Source organism: Halichoerus grypus, chromosome 2 (genome assembly GCF_964656455.1).
Source record: "Halichoerus grypus chromosome 2, mHalGry1.hap1.1, whole genome shotgun sequence".
Taxonomy (NCBI): Eukaryota; Metazoa; Chordata; class Mammalia; order Carnivora; family Phocidae; genus Halichoerus; species Halichoerus grypus.
The window spans coordinates 173323549-173343037 of NC_135713.1; the positions used below are offsets into that span (position 1 = coordinate 173323549).

The 19489-nt window shown below is 38.0% G+C and overlaps 1 protein-coding gene across 13 annotated transcripts in view; it reads left to right on the plus strand.

Annotated features, from left to right (window-relative positions):
- ACACA (acetyl-CoA carboxylase alpha) overlaps positions 1 to 19489 on the plus strand; it is a 276124-nt gene that overhangs the window by 179977 nt on the left and 76658 nt on the right. For all 13 annotated transcript variants that reach the window (XM_078063979.1, XM_078063957.1, XM_078063981.1 and 10 more), the window contains 3 exons: positions 2280 to 2435; positions 4217 to 4363; positions 19179 to 19448. In XM_078063979.1, coding sequence (XP_077920105.1) covers positions 2280 to 2435; positions 4217 to 4363; positions 19179 to 19448 — 573 coding nt within the window. The remainder of the gene's footprint in view (positions 1 to 2279; positions 2436 to 4216; positions 4364 to 19178; positions 19449 to 19489) is intronic.

Consider the following 19489-nt stretch of genomic DNA (forward strand, 5'->3'; position numbering starts at 1 on the left):
TCCTCTTCATTGCTGAGTGGTATTCTGTTTTATGGATATACCAAAAAAATTTTTTTAAAGATTTATTTATTTATTATTTTAGAGAGTGTGCACGTGAGCAGGGGGAGGGGCAAAGGGAGAGAGAGAATCTCAAGCAGACTCCCCGCTGTGCGTGGAGCCTGATGCAGGGCTCGATCCCATGACCCTGAGATCATGACCTGAGCCAGAATCAAGAGTTGGACACTTAACGGAGTGAGCCACCCAGGCACCCCTGGATGTACCAAAATTTTTATATTCGTTCACCTTTTGATGGACATTTGAAGTTTTATTTTCCAGTTTGGGCTATTATGAATAAAGCTGCCATATGAACATTCATTTATAAGTCTTTATGTAGATATGTTTTCATTTCTCTTGGGTAAACATATAAGAGTGTAATTACTGGGTCACAGTAAGTGTATGTTTTTTGTTTTTTGTTTTTAAAAGATTTTATTTATTTATTTGACAGAGAGAGACACAGCGAGAGAGGGAACACAAGCAGGGGGAGTGGGAGAGGGAGAAGCAGGCTTCCCATAGAGCAGGGAGCCCGATGCGGGGCTCGATCCCAGGACCCTGGGATTATGACCTGAGCCGAAGGCAGACGCTTAACGACTGAGCCACCCAGGCGCCCAGTGTATGTTTAATTTTATAAGAAACTGCTAAACTGTGCGAAAGTAGTCATACCATTTTAAATTCCCACCAACAGTGAGTCTACCTAGAGGGCTTTCTCCAGTCCCCTTTCTCAGTCCACATAATTATGTTGCTTAACTAATGACCAGCCTGCCTTCATTCCACCTTGGCAAAAGTGAGTCTCAAACTCTGTACCCACAGCTCTGGTCTTTCCTAATAGACAGGAATGTAGTCCCAAGAACCTGCTGCTTTTACTCCTTTTTCTTATTTTGATTCAGTTTATCTCCTCTGAGTCCAGTTTTATTCTAACACCCTGACCTCACTTAACACTGTGAATTTCTTAAAACATTACCATTTCTGCCTAAGATATTGCTAATTCTACCTCCTACCCAGTGACTTTGACCATTAGTCATGTGGAATAGGACTGGAAACTCCCTTCTTTGGGGTTGTAAGCCTCACAAGACAGTTTTTGCCCACTGTAGGACCTGACTGACAAATCAGTAGAACATATTTGTTCCTCTGAGGTTAGGAGGCTAAGGATTCACTTAGCTAAATGGTGTCCAGAGTTTGGGAAAGTACTTAATTCTGTTGTTAAGCCTATATATCGGGTTCACAAATCTATTCCTTAATGGTAGACTTAAGCTTATTTATTTTAGACCAGAATAGATATGTGGGTGTATACACATACCCTTATTTCCCACATTTGTATTCACTGTGTTGGGAATCTATATTTTATGTATTCATGCATAAAGTGCCTAGTTTAGTGTCATACAACCTCTGGGCACTCAATAAATATTAACTAAACTGAAGTAATGGCATCCCTTATAAATATTCATAAGCAAATAAAACTAAGTATATGGAGTATGAAGTACTCTTCTCAAAAATGTTTGGGTTAAAATCATTAAAAACTGGTGTGGTGATTTCATTATGTGACAATATAGGTATTGCTGGAGCTATTCACTAGTTTTAGACATAGTATACTGAGGGAGATAAATATGTATATCTATATTATATAAATATATATAATAACACATTTATTTTACTATAGGCTATGTCTTATGAGCTAATGAGAACTGACTAGCTAGATGGATGGATGAAATCCATTTCTGGCAGAAATCTTTAAAGCCTTTGTGTGGCTAATAACACTTATGAAGCACCTTCTAATCAAGTAGACTAGAGCACAGATAATAGGGTAGAGCCTTGACCTGGCCTTCTACTGTTGGGGAAAGAGCAGAATTCTCTTCAGTGCATAGCTGTTCCTCAACTTAACTGTGAGGACTGCTCAGACTTGTTGGTTGACATACTTCATTTCTGAGTATGTGGAATTCAAGTTACTTTAGAAGGCAAGCATTGTCAGTCTGTCTCTGAGGTGTGAAATTTACACTGTGCTTTCTTGTTGATTTCAACTAATCCAAAAGTGAGAGCAGCGCATGGTGTGTCATTGGTCACATACCATTTTTTGGAGTTGGATCATCTGTAGAAAGGTGAGAACACTACCCAATGTGTAAAGGCATGTCTTAGCTATTCAACCCACCAAAAATGTGTTTCAAGAAATAACATTATGAAGAAAGCCCATCCAGGCAGCTGATTTTATTCTGTCTCTTAACTCCCGTACCATTCTCTTCCTCCTGCAGATCATGTTTCAGGCATATGGAGACAAACAGGGACCACTGCATGGAATGTTAATCAACACTCCGTATGTCACCAAAGACCTGCTTCAATCAAAGAGATTCCAGGCACAATCCTTAGGGACAACCTACATATATGATATCCCAGAGATGTTTCGGCAGGTAAAGGTGGCTAACTGGAGGGAATCTCATATGTTCCAAAGAGACAGGATTTTTCCTGAATTTCCATTAGAGGCAGCTTAGCCTGGAATGGGGGCACTCCCAAAGGGCAGGAAATACCTTAACACCACTCTCATTTCTATCTCGTTTGGGATTCGGTGACTGCCAACTCCAATATTGGGTAGTTCTTTATGAATTAACGGAATGGTGAAGATAGAAGCCTCTGTTGAGTAGAAGAAAGTAAACTGAGAGAGCATGCCTGTGATGGTAGTTTACAATGACCTGTGTGAGGAGTTATGTTCAGGTATATATCTCCTAAGCCTATAATCAAATTATGGATATTAAAAAAGAGGCTTGAAACTCTCTCTTTTTCCTATTTTCCAAGATAACCCAGGTCTTTAGCTGATAGCCTAGGTTAATATGATGAGAATCAATACTGGTAACATATACAAAGGATATAGAGTTCATGACATACAGTTTAAAGTATCAATTCTTTTGTGGGAGATTTATTATAGCTGAATAAAAACTAGTGTGAAAAAATACGACATTATGATTCTCACCCTTTATATGAAAATAAATTCCTTTGATCTGTATGGTGAATCATCTCTATGCTACAGATTTTTCTTCCATCAATGGAAGGCAAGAAAAGTACATTCGCAGCAGAAAATGCAACAGATAAAGTATCAAAAGAATACTGAATTTGTCCTTTAAAAAAATCTATGAATATAGGATTTTTCCAAGTCTCCTAGTCAGTACTACCAGTATTACCACATTTGAATTTTAATAAAGTAATATATGTGGCCTTGGTAAGCAGTCTATCTGTAATTCCTGTATTATTCACAAGTATAAGAGATTTCCTTTATGTAGTCATTTGTTTACAACAGAAACATAGCTATCTTCATTTAGTATTACCAGCATTAGTAGCCTACAAGTGGAGTGTTGGTTCTGTTCCCCAATGCCAGAACTATAAATAGAAATGTCATTCTATATAATTCTCCTTATAGAATAGACATAAACACTGTGATTGGAACCTGTAGGTATGAATGCATCATATTGCCTTTAAATGTTGCTTTGAGACAAGCAAAGAAACAACCAGTTCCCACTTCATGAGGCATTTGTTTTGGTAATATGGAAGTTGGAAATGGAAATTATAATGGTTTTTAAGTGGATCAGTGTGTCTGTCTGTCTTCTCATTTTTGAGCAAAATTGATCTGCACATTTACAAATAGTCCTACACCCCTCATGAACTAATTCCTGCATGCGGGCTGATAGATCTGAAAAGGCATTAGAAAGAGGATGCTTCCCGTGAACCTCTAGTAGAAACGTTTTTCTTGCCTTCTTGGGTTTTCTTTGTATTAGCTGAGTGTCATATCACTTTTCCTGATTATTTTTCTATTCCTCTAGGATTTTTCTTCCATTTTTTAAAAGAGGGATTAATGCTACTTAGTTTTTTATTTTAATTTTCCTGTGGGGTTAGTGGTCAGGTCTGTTTGTTAGGTCTGTTGTGTTTGTTAATGCTCTAGTGCTGATTCAGAATCACTCAGCAATTTGACTTTGTTGGAAAAGTGCCTGCTTTTGACATGTGAAAAACATTATGTGAAAAATAATTACAAATCTGTTTTTTAACTGAGAATGAGAGCTGCAGAATTTGGCCTAATGCTTCGATGCTCAGCAGAACACTTGGAAAGGAAAGAGCAAAATCAGATTGACTGAAACTTAATATTTTTTTTGTGATGTTGAATTGCTCATTGTCACTGATGACTCAAACTTCTCTCCTCCACTAGTCTCTGATCAAACTCTGGGAGTCTATGTCCACTCAAGCATTCCTTCCATCACCCCCCCTGCCTTCTGACATGCTGACATATACGGAGCTCGTGTTGGATGATCAAGGTCAGCTGGTCCACATGAACAGGCTTCCAGGAGGAAATGAGGCAAGTAGCTGAATCCCCTTCCCCCTTTCCTTAATCTCTGTGACCACTAGTAGCAGCTTTCCATGGAGCTGATCATTAAATAGCATTAATTTAGATCCTGCATTAATTTAGGTGCTACATAGGTAGCATAGTAGTCTTGCTGGTAGAGAATATTGACTAGATCAAGGAATTATTAGTTTTTTAGGTGTGATAATATTTTTTAAATGGTGTTAACAATTTTGCTTTCTAAAAAAGAATGATGTTTTCTGTTGGACATAACCTATTTAAAATAGTTACAGGTGAAATGATCCAATGTTCGAAGATTTGCTTCAGAGTAATGGAGGGGTGAGCGTGGGACTATAGATGAAACAAGATTGTTCATGAGTTGTTAATCAAAGCTAGATATATCCATCGGAGTAGACCGTTTTCTCTATTCTTGTATATACTTGAAATTTTGAGATTTGTCTATAATAAAAAGTTAAAATGTTGTTTTGCTTGATGTGTTTTTCTTATTTGAATACTTACATACTAGTATACCTTTTTTGGTATGTTTTCTGTGCTCAGGTAATTTGATCTGGTGCTGTTAATGATCATGGTATATATATTCTTAAAGAGGCTCAACCAGAACCAGAGATTTAAACATAAAAGAAAGTAGCAGAAGCCCATTTCTGGTAGTTGTCTAAGAATGCATTCTCTGGCATTGGAATCCTCTCTTTTATGGTGCACTGTTAATAATGATATAAAGTCGTATTCTGCCCCTTGGCCTATGTCCTCCTCTTCCTGATTTTAACTATGCTTTCAATGTATAGTTACAACCGAAATAACAAAAATAATACACCTAAAAAGAGATAGGTTTTTATTTCAACCTTAGATAGAATCCCTAGATAAATCTCATTCTTTAGAAAGAGTAATCTTTACCTGGGTATTCTCCATAAACAGGCTGGGTAGACCTTTGGAGGTGATATGTGGTATTTTCCATTTTGTGCAGTATCTTTTTCAAAATATGTTACTGTATATACAAGGTGTGTGCTGTTTCAGTAAGTACACCGGTGGATGCCAAAAGTAGATGAATTGGTATTAAGATGGATGCAAGCATTGGACCAGATGGAGAATGTCAGACTATAGGAGTTCTTCTAATCTAATGCCTCAACAAATAGCAAAGGCAAGAGGTGAAGGAGGAAAGATGCATAGAATTTTGACAAGAATAGATATATACTCGTTAATACACAAAGTTGAAGCAGAGGTTTGTGCCACAGTGTAGCATCTATGTAGTGAGCCCCTCAACAGCAAAGAAAAGCTTCATTGTGCTAGACTTAAATTCTGATTCATTCAACAGTGTAGTCTTTAGGAATGGAAGGCACCCTTGTGAACATGGGGCTGAGAGAAAAACGGTTTAACTAATGTAATTAACACAAAAAAATGAGATTTTTGGCCACGTGAAAGCTAGCAGCACTGCTGTGTGAAACCTCTTGCCATGATCTTTCTCTTCTGCTTTCTCTCTGCTCTCATTCTGTGTTTGAGCGAATGGAGACTGGGGGAATAGTGAAGTCCCAGAGGGACAGAGCTCTGTTCTTGCTGAAATTACAAGCACAGAGCTGCCTGGGCATGAACATGTAGTGTTTACTCTGCCAGTATGAATACAAATAGTCTTATTATACGGGACTCTGTACCCAAAGACCACACACACACACACACACACACACACACACACAAAAGAATAAAAAAAAAAAAATTAAAGGTTTTTTTTAACCCTTTTAAGACCCAACAAACCTGGGTGGAAAAGGAATGTCTTAAACAGCCGCAGAGTACTACCGTTATGAGCCTTAGAGTCGGTACAGGGCCATATGTTTTCCTTTGCCCAGTGCTTTAATAATCTTGAAATCGAGAAATCTAATTGTATTTGAATTTTATTTTTTGTATTTATTTTATTATTATTTTTTATTTTGCTTTTTATCAGTTCTCACTTTCTTCTTGTTCTACTCTTTTCCCTCCTTAGTTGCCTATTTTCTTTGTTCTCTTTTCCTTTTCTTCAGATGATTGACTAGGATTGAGGCGGAGTTGTTGGCTTGCTGTTTCTGAGTCTGAGCTCGGGAGGAGTGAGACTGATGTTCTTTTGTGAGCAGTTAGTGACTAATGCGTGGGATGGCTGGTGAAGTCAGTCAGTAGCTGTAGCTAGATTATAGGGCATTGCACACCAGGAATGAGGTTGGGGTATTAGTATCAAACTCCGTTACCAATAGCTTGAGCGTACAATGGTGCATGTCCACTGAGAAACTGACCAATCTAAAGATGGAGTTTCAGCACTCAGAACTCTGAGGGACAGCTGTGCCTAAGAGATGACGAGGTGTCAGTGGGATGTATTTCCTCATGCTGAGCCCAGTTTTATCAGAGCAAGTTGACTTTCAGCTATTGCAGTTTAATTTTCTTTGGCCAAAGAGACGAGTTTGTCATGAACCTGGCACTCTCCGTATTACCCCAAGAGTGATGTGAAGGGAAAGAAAAGAGCTCATGCTGATGAGATTTGGAGCAAATCTGTCCTGTCCCAAAGAGAATGGGCATCTGAACAGAGCCTTGAGAAATAGTTTTATTAAAAAAGGAATAAAAAATTGACCCGTTAATGTTCTGAGAGCCAAGGCTCCATGTAAATGCATTGATGCTACATAGACATTAAATCATCATAATGTGGTGTTCTCCAAAGGTGACGGCTCTACCAGGTCATCATTGTGGGTGATACTGCATTACCTTGAAGGATTGGAGTTTCTGGGTTTAAAAGCTAGCACATGGGTATAAGGAATGAAGGTAAAACAAGAGCTTCCTGCAGAGTTTCCCCATGAATCGAGATGCTTTTCCCCATAATCAAATGCAGAAAACCTGTACTTATAAGACCATTGATTGTATGGGTGGCCGGCTTTCTTCCCTGTTTTTTTTTCCCCCCAGGACAGTAAATAGGTAAAATGGTGATGGGACCAGGACTTGGAACAATTCAGTTCCATTTAGTTTTAGGTAACTTGTTTGCCATTTGAGAAAGAATATTGGCTGTTTCAGCAGAGATGTGACCTGCATTTTGAACATTGTACCCATGTTAAAAGCAGAAGAAAGAGATTTTCTGATGTGGTGTTAGCCACTTTCTCCTCTCGATTTTCCTAGTTGTCCCTTCCCCATCAAGAAAGGTGTAACTGAAGGCATGCCACCTTATTCATGATGGAAGTATGGGAGAACACATTTTTCTCATTGTCAGGTTTGAATGGCATTGCATTTAGTATGAATTTAGAGTAGGAATAAAAGAGATGTAGACCAAATCTGTGAACTGTGTTACTTGCAAATAGCTCCAAAGATGAGTTGTCTAGGGTTTTTTGTTAATAGTTTCAAGTAAAGATGAAAATTGTGGAAAATGTGATTGTGGCATAGACTAAACTTATTTCAGTTCTAGCGGCTCTGATGCTGCAGTGATGGGTACCATCTGTAAACACACAGCTAGATGATGTGTGCTGTTGAGCCTGGTTACAGAGGAAATGCAGCTAACCAGCAGTTCTACGTTTACTGCTTCTCAGTTTTGGGGCAATTGTTTTCATTTTCCTGCCAGTTTGCTAACCTGTTTTGATCATTTGGTGGAAGCTGTAATTGCAGGTGGGAACATCTTGAGTAACAGTTCACAATCTACTGCAGCTGCGTTTCACGCTAAATCCTGTTATTAAAAGGCTCAGGCTAAGATCAAGCCAAGGGTGGTAACAGACTTGACAGAGAACAACTTAACTTTGCCTGATGTAGGACAAAGAAAACACTAGCCTTCTTGAGACCACTTTTTTTGTTGTTATTGTTCTGAAATGTTATTAGCATTCTTTTATTATATTTCCTTTAACTGCTCTGTGAACTAGATCATGAATCTCTAATTGGGCAGTGATGAAAGACATGATAGGCAACTTTTATAGCACTTTTGGTGTGGACAGAAAGTAGGACCCTGTTTTCCTTACTCTTTCAGCACGTGGGCTTTTTAACAACATAGACCCTCCCTCTCACCTCTCCTGTCATAATGAGAAACTGAGATGAGAACATTCTCTGTTTAGAAGCAGCTATAATAATTAGGTACAGGGTGTGTATTCCAAAAAAGATCAGTAATGAAGGACTGGAATTCTTGTGTTGCATTAAATTTTTTCCTTAAAATTTTCTGGGAGATAAGCATATTCCAAATTGAATGCAATCTGATGATCACCTTTGCAGGCACTACCACACTTAAGAATTGTAGTCACTGCAAGGCTTCATTTCTTCAGATGGGCACTAGGTGTCAGGGTTTTTCCTTCTCAGCACCTTGGCATTTAGACAAGCCTCTGGAATTGCCCTGTTTGGTGAGGCAGATCCAGTGGTATCCAAACCCCTTTTTTTCAGTTGGTATGGTGGGCTTTGCCTGGTGTTCCTCCAGTATGCAATTGCATTTTTAACTCTTGGGCAGAGATCAGGTGAACCTTACTATATCATGCTCTACACATTTTTACAGGAAACGTTTTTTTAGGAAGAGGATGATCGAGGAGGAAAAAATAGTGTAGATTAAAGTTTAAAGACTGGTTGCCATCGTGACTGGTATCTTTTATGTTCTTGGGGTGGAAGGGTAGGGATGGTGGGAATTAGGAATTTAGTTCTAGAACTGCCCAGCCTTGCCCATAGTTAATTGTTGGCAACATTTTGATGTTTAGCTTCAGCAAGGTGTAAGTGTCTGTAATTTTTTATCATAAAATATTTCAAAATTATAGAAAAATATGGAGAGTGATATGACAAAAACCCCTGCATCTACTGACTGCTTAAATAGAGCTTATCATTTTAACACTGCTCCTCACTTTTATGTTGTTATAATCCTTTGAAATCTCTAATTGGAGTATAAAAACAAAAAAATTTTAGGAGTTAGTAGGGAAAGAAGTTGGTAAGCTTATAGAAGCCTAAAAGATTGGAAGAAATTAATTAGTAGATCCATTTTGACAATTCTTAGGCCGGACCTCTAAACCCAAAGGACCTCTTTTTTTAATTTTTTTTTTTTTTAAAGATTTTATTTATTTATTTGACAGGGAGACAGCGAGAGGGGGAACACAAGCAGGGGGAATGTGAGAGGGAGAAGCAGGCTTCCCGCTGAGCAGGGAGCCCAATGTGGGGCTCGATCCCAGGAACCTGGGATCATGACCTGAGCCGAAGGCAGACAGCTTAATGGCTGAGCCACCCAGGCGCCCCCCAAAGGACCTCTTATTTTAGAAAAAACACCATAACCCTCTGTCTGAATTCACTTGGTTGACGTTTTCTATGCTCTCAAAGGAATTGTTTGGGTTGTCCTGGACTCAGATTCTAGTGGAACCTGTTATGCTTTGAAACTGACTGGAGAAGAGTGTGTATGTTTGTGGGCTTGAGTCCATTTCTCATGCACACAGAACCCAAATATTTTTCTAGTTTAACATTAGACTTCTGTATATTGTTTTACTCGATTTAACCTCAGAATAGCTCCATGAATGTGAAGCTAATTTGGATGTATTTTACTGTGCTTTTGTTTCATTCTTTTGAAATCAGTTTACCTTTTCATGCTGGGTGTAGAAATTGAGTCCATGTCAATCTTTTAGATACGTGTTGGAAAAGAGGCATATTTGTATTGCAATATGCTGAAGGTGAGCTTTGAAATAGACCTGAAGAAGGCAGATCTGAAAAACAGGACCATGGTCTGTGCACTGATTGTTCAAGTTATAAAAAGAGACTAATGGTCCTTGCCACCAATCTATCCCTGCAGATGGGGAAATGTTTGTAAGTGCTTTGAGATCCTCAGCAGAAAAGTAACACACACCACTGATTATATGTAAACATGCATAATTTGTGCTTGTCTTATTTTTCATCAAGGGCTTCAAAAAAAGAAACCCCAGTCTTGAATCCTTTTAGGCTTAACAAGATAGGAATTTCAAGTATAGAAAAAGACGGGTTATGAAATATGTGGTTAAGATAGTTTTATTTAAAATTACTCTTTTACCCTCTAAGTGAGCATGTTTGGTTATGAGTCTTTGTCTAAAATGATCCTCACAACCAGAGTTGAGCCCCTCATGAGAAAAATATTGAGGCTAATTTTGAAAGATAGGTCTTCCTGCCACGGAATTACTTCTAATGAATTTCTAACACTGTTCTTTTGGGACGCATATACTTTGCTTTTTTCTTTCCCTTCAAATTTTTATTTAAATTCCAGTTAGTTAACATAGAGTGTAATGTTATTTTCAGGTGTAGAATTAATCATTTACATACAACACTCAGTGCTCACGACAAGTGCCCTCCTTAATCCCCATCACCTATTTACTTTGCATGTAACTTTTCTCAGAATTCCTTCTGAGCGACTACTATTGATATTGGAGATTTTTCAACAGGTGGATTAGTTCCTTTGACTCTTTTCATTATTAGCAAACAGAGGCCCAATGAACTTGAATGACTGAAAATCCTAATGCATCCATTGGCCGACTACAGAATTTGTGGAGGGCTCCTCAGTCCCCTTCAAAAGTCAGTCCTAGAGATAGCCTTTAAACAAAAGAATGTACTTGCCAGCATTTTTGTACACCTTAAGTTTTAAGATTTTACTGAAAAAGGATGTGATATAGTACCCTATGTCAAGAAACTTTACATCAGGACAGCAACAGATGACTCCAGAGGATGAGGTGTAGCGTGAAGCATCAGAGTTCAACATTCTTTTATATGATTAATGGGCAAGGCTTCCTGAACTGTAGTAGGCCAACTTGCTTAATTTCCATATCATCCAATTACTCCTATGCCCCATTTCTCAAATACCACTGGCTTGTATGTGCTCTATTGCATGTTTTTTAAAAAAATTGGTATGTTTACTAAAAGCATTGTGTGTATATGCATAAAATTACTGTGGTTTCATGTTTATAAATATTGCGGGGAGAGATAATTCCCCTGTTCAAAATTATTGTTTCTAATCTTCAGTAATATTTTCAAGAAATTACCTCTGGGATGAAATTTTTTTGCTCCAAAAATGGTATTTTTCTTACCCTTTTATCGCTTTTTGGAAAGGTTGAGGTAAGTTTGTTCAGCCATTTTTGAATTATCCAAGCATGAAAAAGAGTTTTTCAGCTGTTAAGAAAATTGTTTTCAGCTCTTTTATGTGATTCATACAACACTAGGCAACGGAATATGATATCCAGCAGATAATACAATATGGAAAGGCATTGACATTTTTTCAGCATGGTTTTTCTGAATGGCACAAATTATGTCAAATATCGTATTGCCTTGTGGTTTAAAAAGGCACATTTTAACACCCATACAATATTTTTCACCATTCCATCAGATAATGTTTTTTTCATGAGATTCTAATACGAGTTAATATTGTAATTATTTTTTGATAGTATCTAACTAAAAGTGAAGATTTAATATTCCACACAAGATACAAAAGGGGAAGAGGTTGAGGTGCCTGCATGGTGCAGTCAGTTAAGCATCTGACTCTTGGTTTCGGCTCAGGTTATGATCTCAAGGTTGTGAGATCGAGCCCTACGTCGGGCTCCGTGCTCAGCACGGAATCTGCTTGGGAATCTCTCTTCTCTCCCTTTGCCCCTCCTGCTCGTGCTTGCTTGCGTGTACATTCTCTTTCTCAAATAAGTAAATAAATAAATCTTTAAAAGGAGGAGGTAACACTTTATTATGTATCTATAAAGGATTTTTCATTCAGATTTTTTCACTGAGTCTTGGTTTTCTCATCTTCATGATGCAGATAATGCTTAGGTCCATTTCAGCTCTAACGCTTTAGAATTCTTTGTATTGCTGCTCCAGGGCCTTGCAGGATGGTCCTCTTCCTGGCATTAGCGGTAGTAAAACAATAGCTATGGGAGGGTTTGCCAGAAAATTTCAACTTTTAGACTTTTAGCATGGAAAATAAAGCTTTAACATATCAGCCACAGTCTAACCTATATCTAAGTCCACACAGAAAAATATTATTACAGCTGAACTCAGAGTGAGGAGATATAAGAAAGGCAACCATGGCAAAGATAATTCTTTTACTGCTTCCCACAGCATAGCTACAGTTGATGGATGCTTCTTACATTCTTAAAAACATAGTCCTGTCCTGTTTTGCCCCTTAGCTTTCTCCCCTCAAATTTATTGGTTGAGCTTAATATTAGTATTTTGTTTTGTAGTAACAGCAGCTTTTGAAAGTGTGCGTGTGTGCACGCGCGCGTGTGCACGTGCGTGCGTGTGTGCAATTGCACATTCTCTTCACACTGATAGTACAGTTAATGTTGATGTCAATTTTGGTGTTAATTTTGGGTCATGATTAGTGTTGACACTTCGTGTCAGACTAATGGCATTTATGGGCACCATCAGAATAAATGTTAATATTGTCATGTTTTTAGTATCTGTTATAGTAACATTAAAGCAAGGTCCTCCCAGGAGAAAAAATACATGTATGGATAGATAGATAATGCCTTTCTGTGTCGCTGGTGTTAGCGAGAAAATGACATCTCAGGGCAGAATCCTAATCACTGTTTGGAGCATCAGAAATAATGATCACCTCTGATCGGGGGTTGTGAATAATTCATTCGGTTTGATTTTCACATCCTGTCCAGTGATACTTTTCAAACCAAATGTGTTTCTACAGGAAAATAATGGTCCCACTTCTTATGGAAATACTGTGGCACAAATCATTTTACCCACATAAAAACAGTTAAATAAGACTGTTCTCTTCTGCTTGCTTTCTCCTCCCCATTCCCTCCTCCCTCACTTGCGTGTGTTTATTCCAGAATCAGACTGTGACCAAAGAAATATTTTCTTCCTTAGAACTTGCATAAGGCAGATATTTATTTCTGCTCATCCTTTGCTTATTCACATTAACTCTTTTGATCCTCTTCCCTTTTTTCATTTTAATTAGTTTAGGTTGATAACCCTAAACCTAAGAAACCTGCTATTCGGAGTATCCTGTTATCAAAAATCATCTGAAATTACAGATTTTTAAATGATTTATGGCTATATTAATGAAAACATAATTGGCAGGAAGCGGCTGGAACCACTCGGTAAGTCAGTGGTCAGGAAAGAAGCTTGTGCGCTACCTGGGCCCCGGAGGCCGAGTCTGAACCTCCTTAGGCCATAAACCCACCCACTCTGGCATACCCTCTCAGGCTGCAGCCCTCAGTCCTGGTTTCACCTCCATCAAAGCACTGGAGGGAGAGAGAAGCTGGAGCAAGGGGATTCAGTGGTGGAATTTCCTTTGGTTATTATTTTTCAGTTAATGTACTAGGCATCTTGGGCTTAGGTGAAATCAGTGAATGTCACATTCCTAATACATTGTCACACTTGTGTATATATGCTTTTATAGTGATTGCAGGATTTTCAATATAAAGTCTCCATTGTATGTATAATATAGATAGACCCATCTGTATAAAGTAATTTGACTGAAAAACTTACAGTGTCCTAATTAAATAGGGGGAGAATATGACTGTCTTCTGAAGTAATGACCCAATCCTCTGAGACAAAGCTATTCTTAGGTAGCATATTTTGAACCATTTCTCCTGAATGTTGTGACCTTTTTTTTTTTTTCCCTCCCTCTTTCTCTCTCTCTGTCTCTAAATCTAACAAGGGCAGGGGGAAGCGTTTCTCAACCTACTTCTCATCATCAGACAGAAAGTATTTTGCATTCGGAAACCATTTCCAGTATCAAATTCAATTTTGTCAAGTGATTAGTTGAGTTTGGTAGAGAATAATTTAAAAACACAAAGCTGGAAATGGCCATGGTGCTTCTGCACTGGAGGAGAGCGGTTGCTATTCTCAAGTTGCAAGCCCTCTTCCAATGACTATGCATCGCAAGGTGGATTATTGTGTTACATGTCTTTGCAGCTGTTACAGACCCGCATCTGTTGACACCATGTGTTCCTATCCCAGGCTGCTAGAAGAAATAGGGGAGTGGGTGAATTGATACCTTGCCTGCCTATCAGTGCGAACGTCCTTTTATGTACATATGTTTGTAAAGCTCTTTAGCCCCCTTCAAGATGAAAGGCTCTGTATAAATATAAGCTTTCGATTTTAGTACATGTTTGTAATACATGTGGTACAGTCCTAAATATGTATTTAGCTGATAGGCACTGTTCTTGTCTATTGTACAAATATTGACTTTAAAAGTATAAATATGTATTTAACCAGCAGACCAGAAAAACACTGAAGCAGTTACTTCTCAGGTAGAGATATTAATATTGTATAAACCTATATATACATATGTTTACATTCTACTACATCATTGCAGAGCATTTCTTTTTTAAAAATGAAATGATAGCCCCAACAAACTAAGGCAGTTCTTGATATTCTCCCTTCGAGGTGAGTCTTGATTTTTAATTTTCATGCGTTTCACTCTCTCCTTCTAACTTTATATAAATATGATCTGTCGCGGTAAGACTAAAATGTAGAGTCAGCTTTTGTAAAGTATGAGAAATCCTTAGGCTGGGGAGATACTTTTCCCTTAAAAAATTTTTTTTTATTATGGTACGCTAAAGTAGAGACAATAATATAAGTTTTCACGTACCTGTCACTCAGTGAAGAGCTATTTGGTAGTCTTTTCTTAGTTCCTTTTAAAACAAATTGCACTGACATCTGGAAGCCTGGAGAATCTGAAGAATAAGGAAAAACTTGAGAATAAAATGTAGTAGTAAGACCCACTGCTGTGACCGATTAAAGGGATGTCTCATGAAAAAAAAAAAAACAAACTTAAATCGCATTGACAATTTTATAAACACATTAAGGAGAATTTAGAAAATAGAAAAAAACCCCACACAATCCCATCATTCTAAAAATACTTATCATCCCATTTTGCTATGTTTTTTTTTTATTTCGTCCCCCTCCTCCCAACACGCCTGTAGATACAGTGTTGTAACACTTACTGTGCACTTACTATGTGCCAGGTACTGTCTAAGGCTTACCATGGATTTGATCCTGACAACAGACTTTATAGAAGAGGTTATTATTACCCCATTTTACTCACGAGGAAGCTGAGGCACATAGAGGTCAGTAACTTACTTAAGTGGCTAGAAAACTGACTGAATCTCTATTCTGTCAGAGTCAGATTCTATTAGATTCACATTGTCCAAATCTGGCTTCTGAGTCTCTGTCCTTAACCACCACACTGTTTTGCGTCTCATAGTTATTATGGTATACAGACAAGTTTGTTATACCACTTCTTCAAATTTAGTATATCATGGGCATTTTAATATGCTATTCTTGGTCTTCATAGCCATCATTTTGTAAGGCTGTACAGAATACTAATGATGATCTTATGAGCCAGTTTACTTCCCTCCAAAAGAAGGAAAAGTTTTTATCATGACATTTATTTTTTAACTGTTTATCTTAAAATATTTTAGATTTATAGAAAAGTTACAAAGATAGTACAGAGAGTTCCCATATACCTAATGTTAACATCTTACATTATTCTTGTTACTCAAATGATCTTTTATGTAGGCTGAAAGAGGTGTGTTAAAATATATCTAAATAAAACCATTAATTTTTCTAATGTTGACGTTTTGTATCACCATGGTATAATTATCAAAACTTAGAACTAACATTGGTACAATACTAATAAGTAAAATACAGACTTTGTTTTGGATTTCACCAGTTTTTCTACAACTGTCCTTTTTCTGTTCCAGAATACCACATTGAATTTAGGTGTCAATGACATTTATGTTTGTGTTATAATTGATGTTCATCTTTCTATATTGTTTCTGCTAACTGCAGTGGCACTAGTCTGGAATATGCTTCCTTAATTTCTCTAGTAAAGGAAATTATGTGAACTGTATTTTTAAAAAATAAACGTACTAGCTATAAGGACAAGTTCTATACCTTAGTTTTCTCAAGGCAATATAACAGTTGCTTCTGAATTAATAATTAATAATTTGAGAACTTTTTATAATTGGAAAAATTGAGACTATATGAAGTTAAGTGATTGGTTCAAGATTATATAGCTGGAATAAAGCTGAGATTTGGACCAAGGTAGGATGATATTCCCCAGACTAACCTCTTATTGTCAGTATTTGTCCATATTTAGTATAGTACAGCTTGTGATAGATGTTCAATTAATGGTAGCTATTTTTCTTGTTATTTTTTAAAAAATAAAATAGTTGAATGATGTTTAGGACTGTTATTCTGTGATCCCTAGAGATAAGTCATAGACAGTGTTCTAAGCCCTTGGTGTTGACTATTTTCCAAGAATCATTTAAAAAATGAAATGACTATGGAACCAGCAAATATTTATTACTCCCATATTATGTGTTGGGATCCTGCTAGGCACTGCGAGGAGATGATATAATGGTTTAGGCTGGCAAGCTAAAAACGGTCCTAAGCAATATATGATTAATTATCGAATGAATTCTCTACATGAAGGTCTTAGTAGGAGATTGGAGAAGAAAGGGGTCACGTGAGGCTAGGTAAAGCTTTACTGAGGAAATGGAATTTGAATGAATCTTTTTGGAATGGGTAAGATTTGGATAGACTGAGAGGAGAGAAAGGGGCAAATTTTGTATGTTGAAGTTAATATAATAGATTGCCATTTGGAGTAATTGATTGATCAAACCCATAGACATTGTTAGTTTTTTATGTGTGGGGACATTGAAGCTCAATAAAGTTATTTTTCCAAGGTCACACAATTAGCACGTGATAGGGCCTAGATATGGATCGAAGTTAGTTTGACTCCAAAGCCCATCTTCTCCATTATGTGCCCTATTGTTCAATTAGCAATAAAATCTAAATTTCAGTATAAGTTGAGCAATAGATGCTTTCTTGGATGTTTATCCATTATGCTCACTCAAAACTTAATCTCTTCTGGTAGGGAGTCTGACTATACAAAGGCTGGGATAGCACTCTCCATTCTGTAATGGTACTTTTTAAAGGAGGAGGGAGGTGGTCGATGAGGAACACACTTTGGAAAGACATTGATAAAGAGTAGTGTGTTCTTGGTGCTGCTGTGTTGACACCTAATTAGAAGTCAATATTGCAAGCATAATGACCTAGCCAATTGCTGAACTGACTGCCCAAGTGACACAGTTAGAGTCCCCAGGTAATAACAAAAGATAAGAGTATTATTTGCCTGCCCAGTGCCACACAGACAAGATGTTTGCATTAGCATGCAAATGCTGAAGTAGATTCTTCAAGGCTTGTCTCTAAGCTACTTCTAGCCTAGGTGGCTAAGGTTAATATATCATAAAATTTGGTGTAAAACCCAATCTTCCTAACTACAAATGCATTTAGAGGAAATAGCTTTTCCTTCCTGAAAAACAAAAGAGATGTTAGGTTAGAGGGCCACGTGAGAAGGCAGGTGTAAAATATTTCTCCCCACACAGGCATTATATTAGCCAGCTTCTTAAAAATCATGACCAAAGTTATCCCGATATTTGCAGTTTCTCTGTGCTATATTTTGGAAGATCTGTTTCTCCTTCCTTTCTGTGTCTTTAATGAGCAGATAGAGTAATACCTTATCTCGGAAGGTGATTGGATTTTTTTCTGTGTATTATATCCATTTTGATTTGTATTTGGCCAATGGTATGATATATTAAATAGCTTATATTTATCTGTGGGTGTTTCATATATATATTTCTTAATGCTGAGAATCACAAATAGCTGTGTGGAAAGCTTCAACCAGCCTGATTACAGTGGATGTGCAATTGGATTGAGGAATGTGTACTCAGAGCTTATGATCACTGGCCCGGTTGAGTCTGGGTGATGCATGTGGCTTTCCAGGGATGCTGCTATTTACATCTGTTAATGGCCCTTCTTGATGGCCGGCTCCCCAATGAGGTGATATGCAGCAGCCTGGGGATGAGGGACCAAGGCTGCAGATGTGGCTGGGCTCCATTAGGCAGGACCAGGAATGCTCGTCTGGTAGGCTTTGTGTTTGGGAGCAAGTGGAGGGGGTGGGAGTGTGGGGGGCGGGGGAGACAGAAAGAAATGGGAAAAAAAAAAGAATGGAAAACATTACTTATCTGGGTATAGGGAAACAGACAGGCAGGCATGAAAAACTGCAGCTGTAACTGGGGGATGAGTGAATAGAAAAGAAATGGAACTAGCAAATAAACAAGTAGAAGGATTGACTAGATCTCATATAGAAGGGGATTAAAAGAAGAGAGGGCTGGGAGGGTTTGGGAAGAGACATGTCACCCCTGCCTTTTGAGTCAATATCATTTGTGTGGCTGGTCAGATGCTACTGAACAGAGAGTAGAGATTTACATATATCGTTCCTTGCGTGCTTTGGTTTTCTGGTGCTGGGAGAAAGTGGCAAGAGATGCTCCCAAGGATGCGGTGTTAAGCTCTAGTGAATTCTTGCAGAAATGGAAGATACCTAAAGCAAGCCGGTAAAGAACACTGCTATTACTCCTGTCAAATGCTAGAGAACAGTAAAAGGATCCAGGATCACAAAAGTGGTGTAGTTCATGGCAGGTGATTCTCTTGCCGCTCTCCTCACATGTGTAAGAAGTTTTTCAGAAAGACTCTCACAGAAGATGGACCTAGTGTCTTAGTAGATAGGGTAGTAAATTAGGGAGTTTGGGATTTAATTCCCTGCACCATGGCATTTTTCCACATGTATCCTGAGTGCATTTAAACTTTGGTTTTTCCATCTTTACGCAGATTGAAACAACTGTGAAATACATAGTAAACCAACTATTCTCACCATAACCTAGAGAAGTGTGCTAGAATGTTTGTTTTAGCTTCCCACAGGAAACTTGGCTCTTCAGCACTAAATATCTTTACATGAAGGCTGTGTCTGAGGTATAGTCTGATACATTCAGGGAACCTGAAAAAAAATTCTGCATGTAAGAAGCTTCTATTTATTTGCTTCTCTATGCCTTTGCAGATTGGCATGGTAGCTTGGAAAATGACCCTTAAAAGTCCTGAATACCCAGAAGGCCGAGATATCATTGTTATTGGCAATGACATCACATACCGAATTGGGTCCTTTGGGCCCCAGGAGGATTTGCTGTTTCTCAGAGCTTCTGAGCTTGCCAGGGCAGAGGGTATCCCACGCATCTTTGTAGCAGCCAACAGTGGAGCAAGAATTGGACTGGCAGAGGAAATTCGTCATATGTTTCACGTGGCCTGGGTAGATCCTGAGGATCCTTACAAGGTACAGACTAAGCAAAGATAAAACTTCAAGACAATACATGG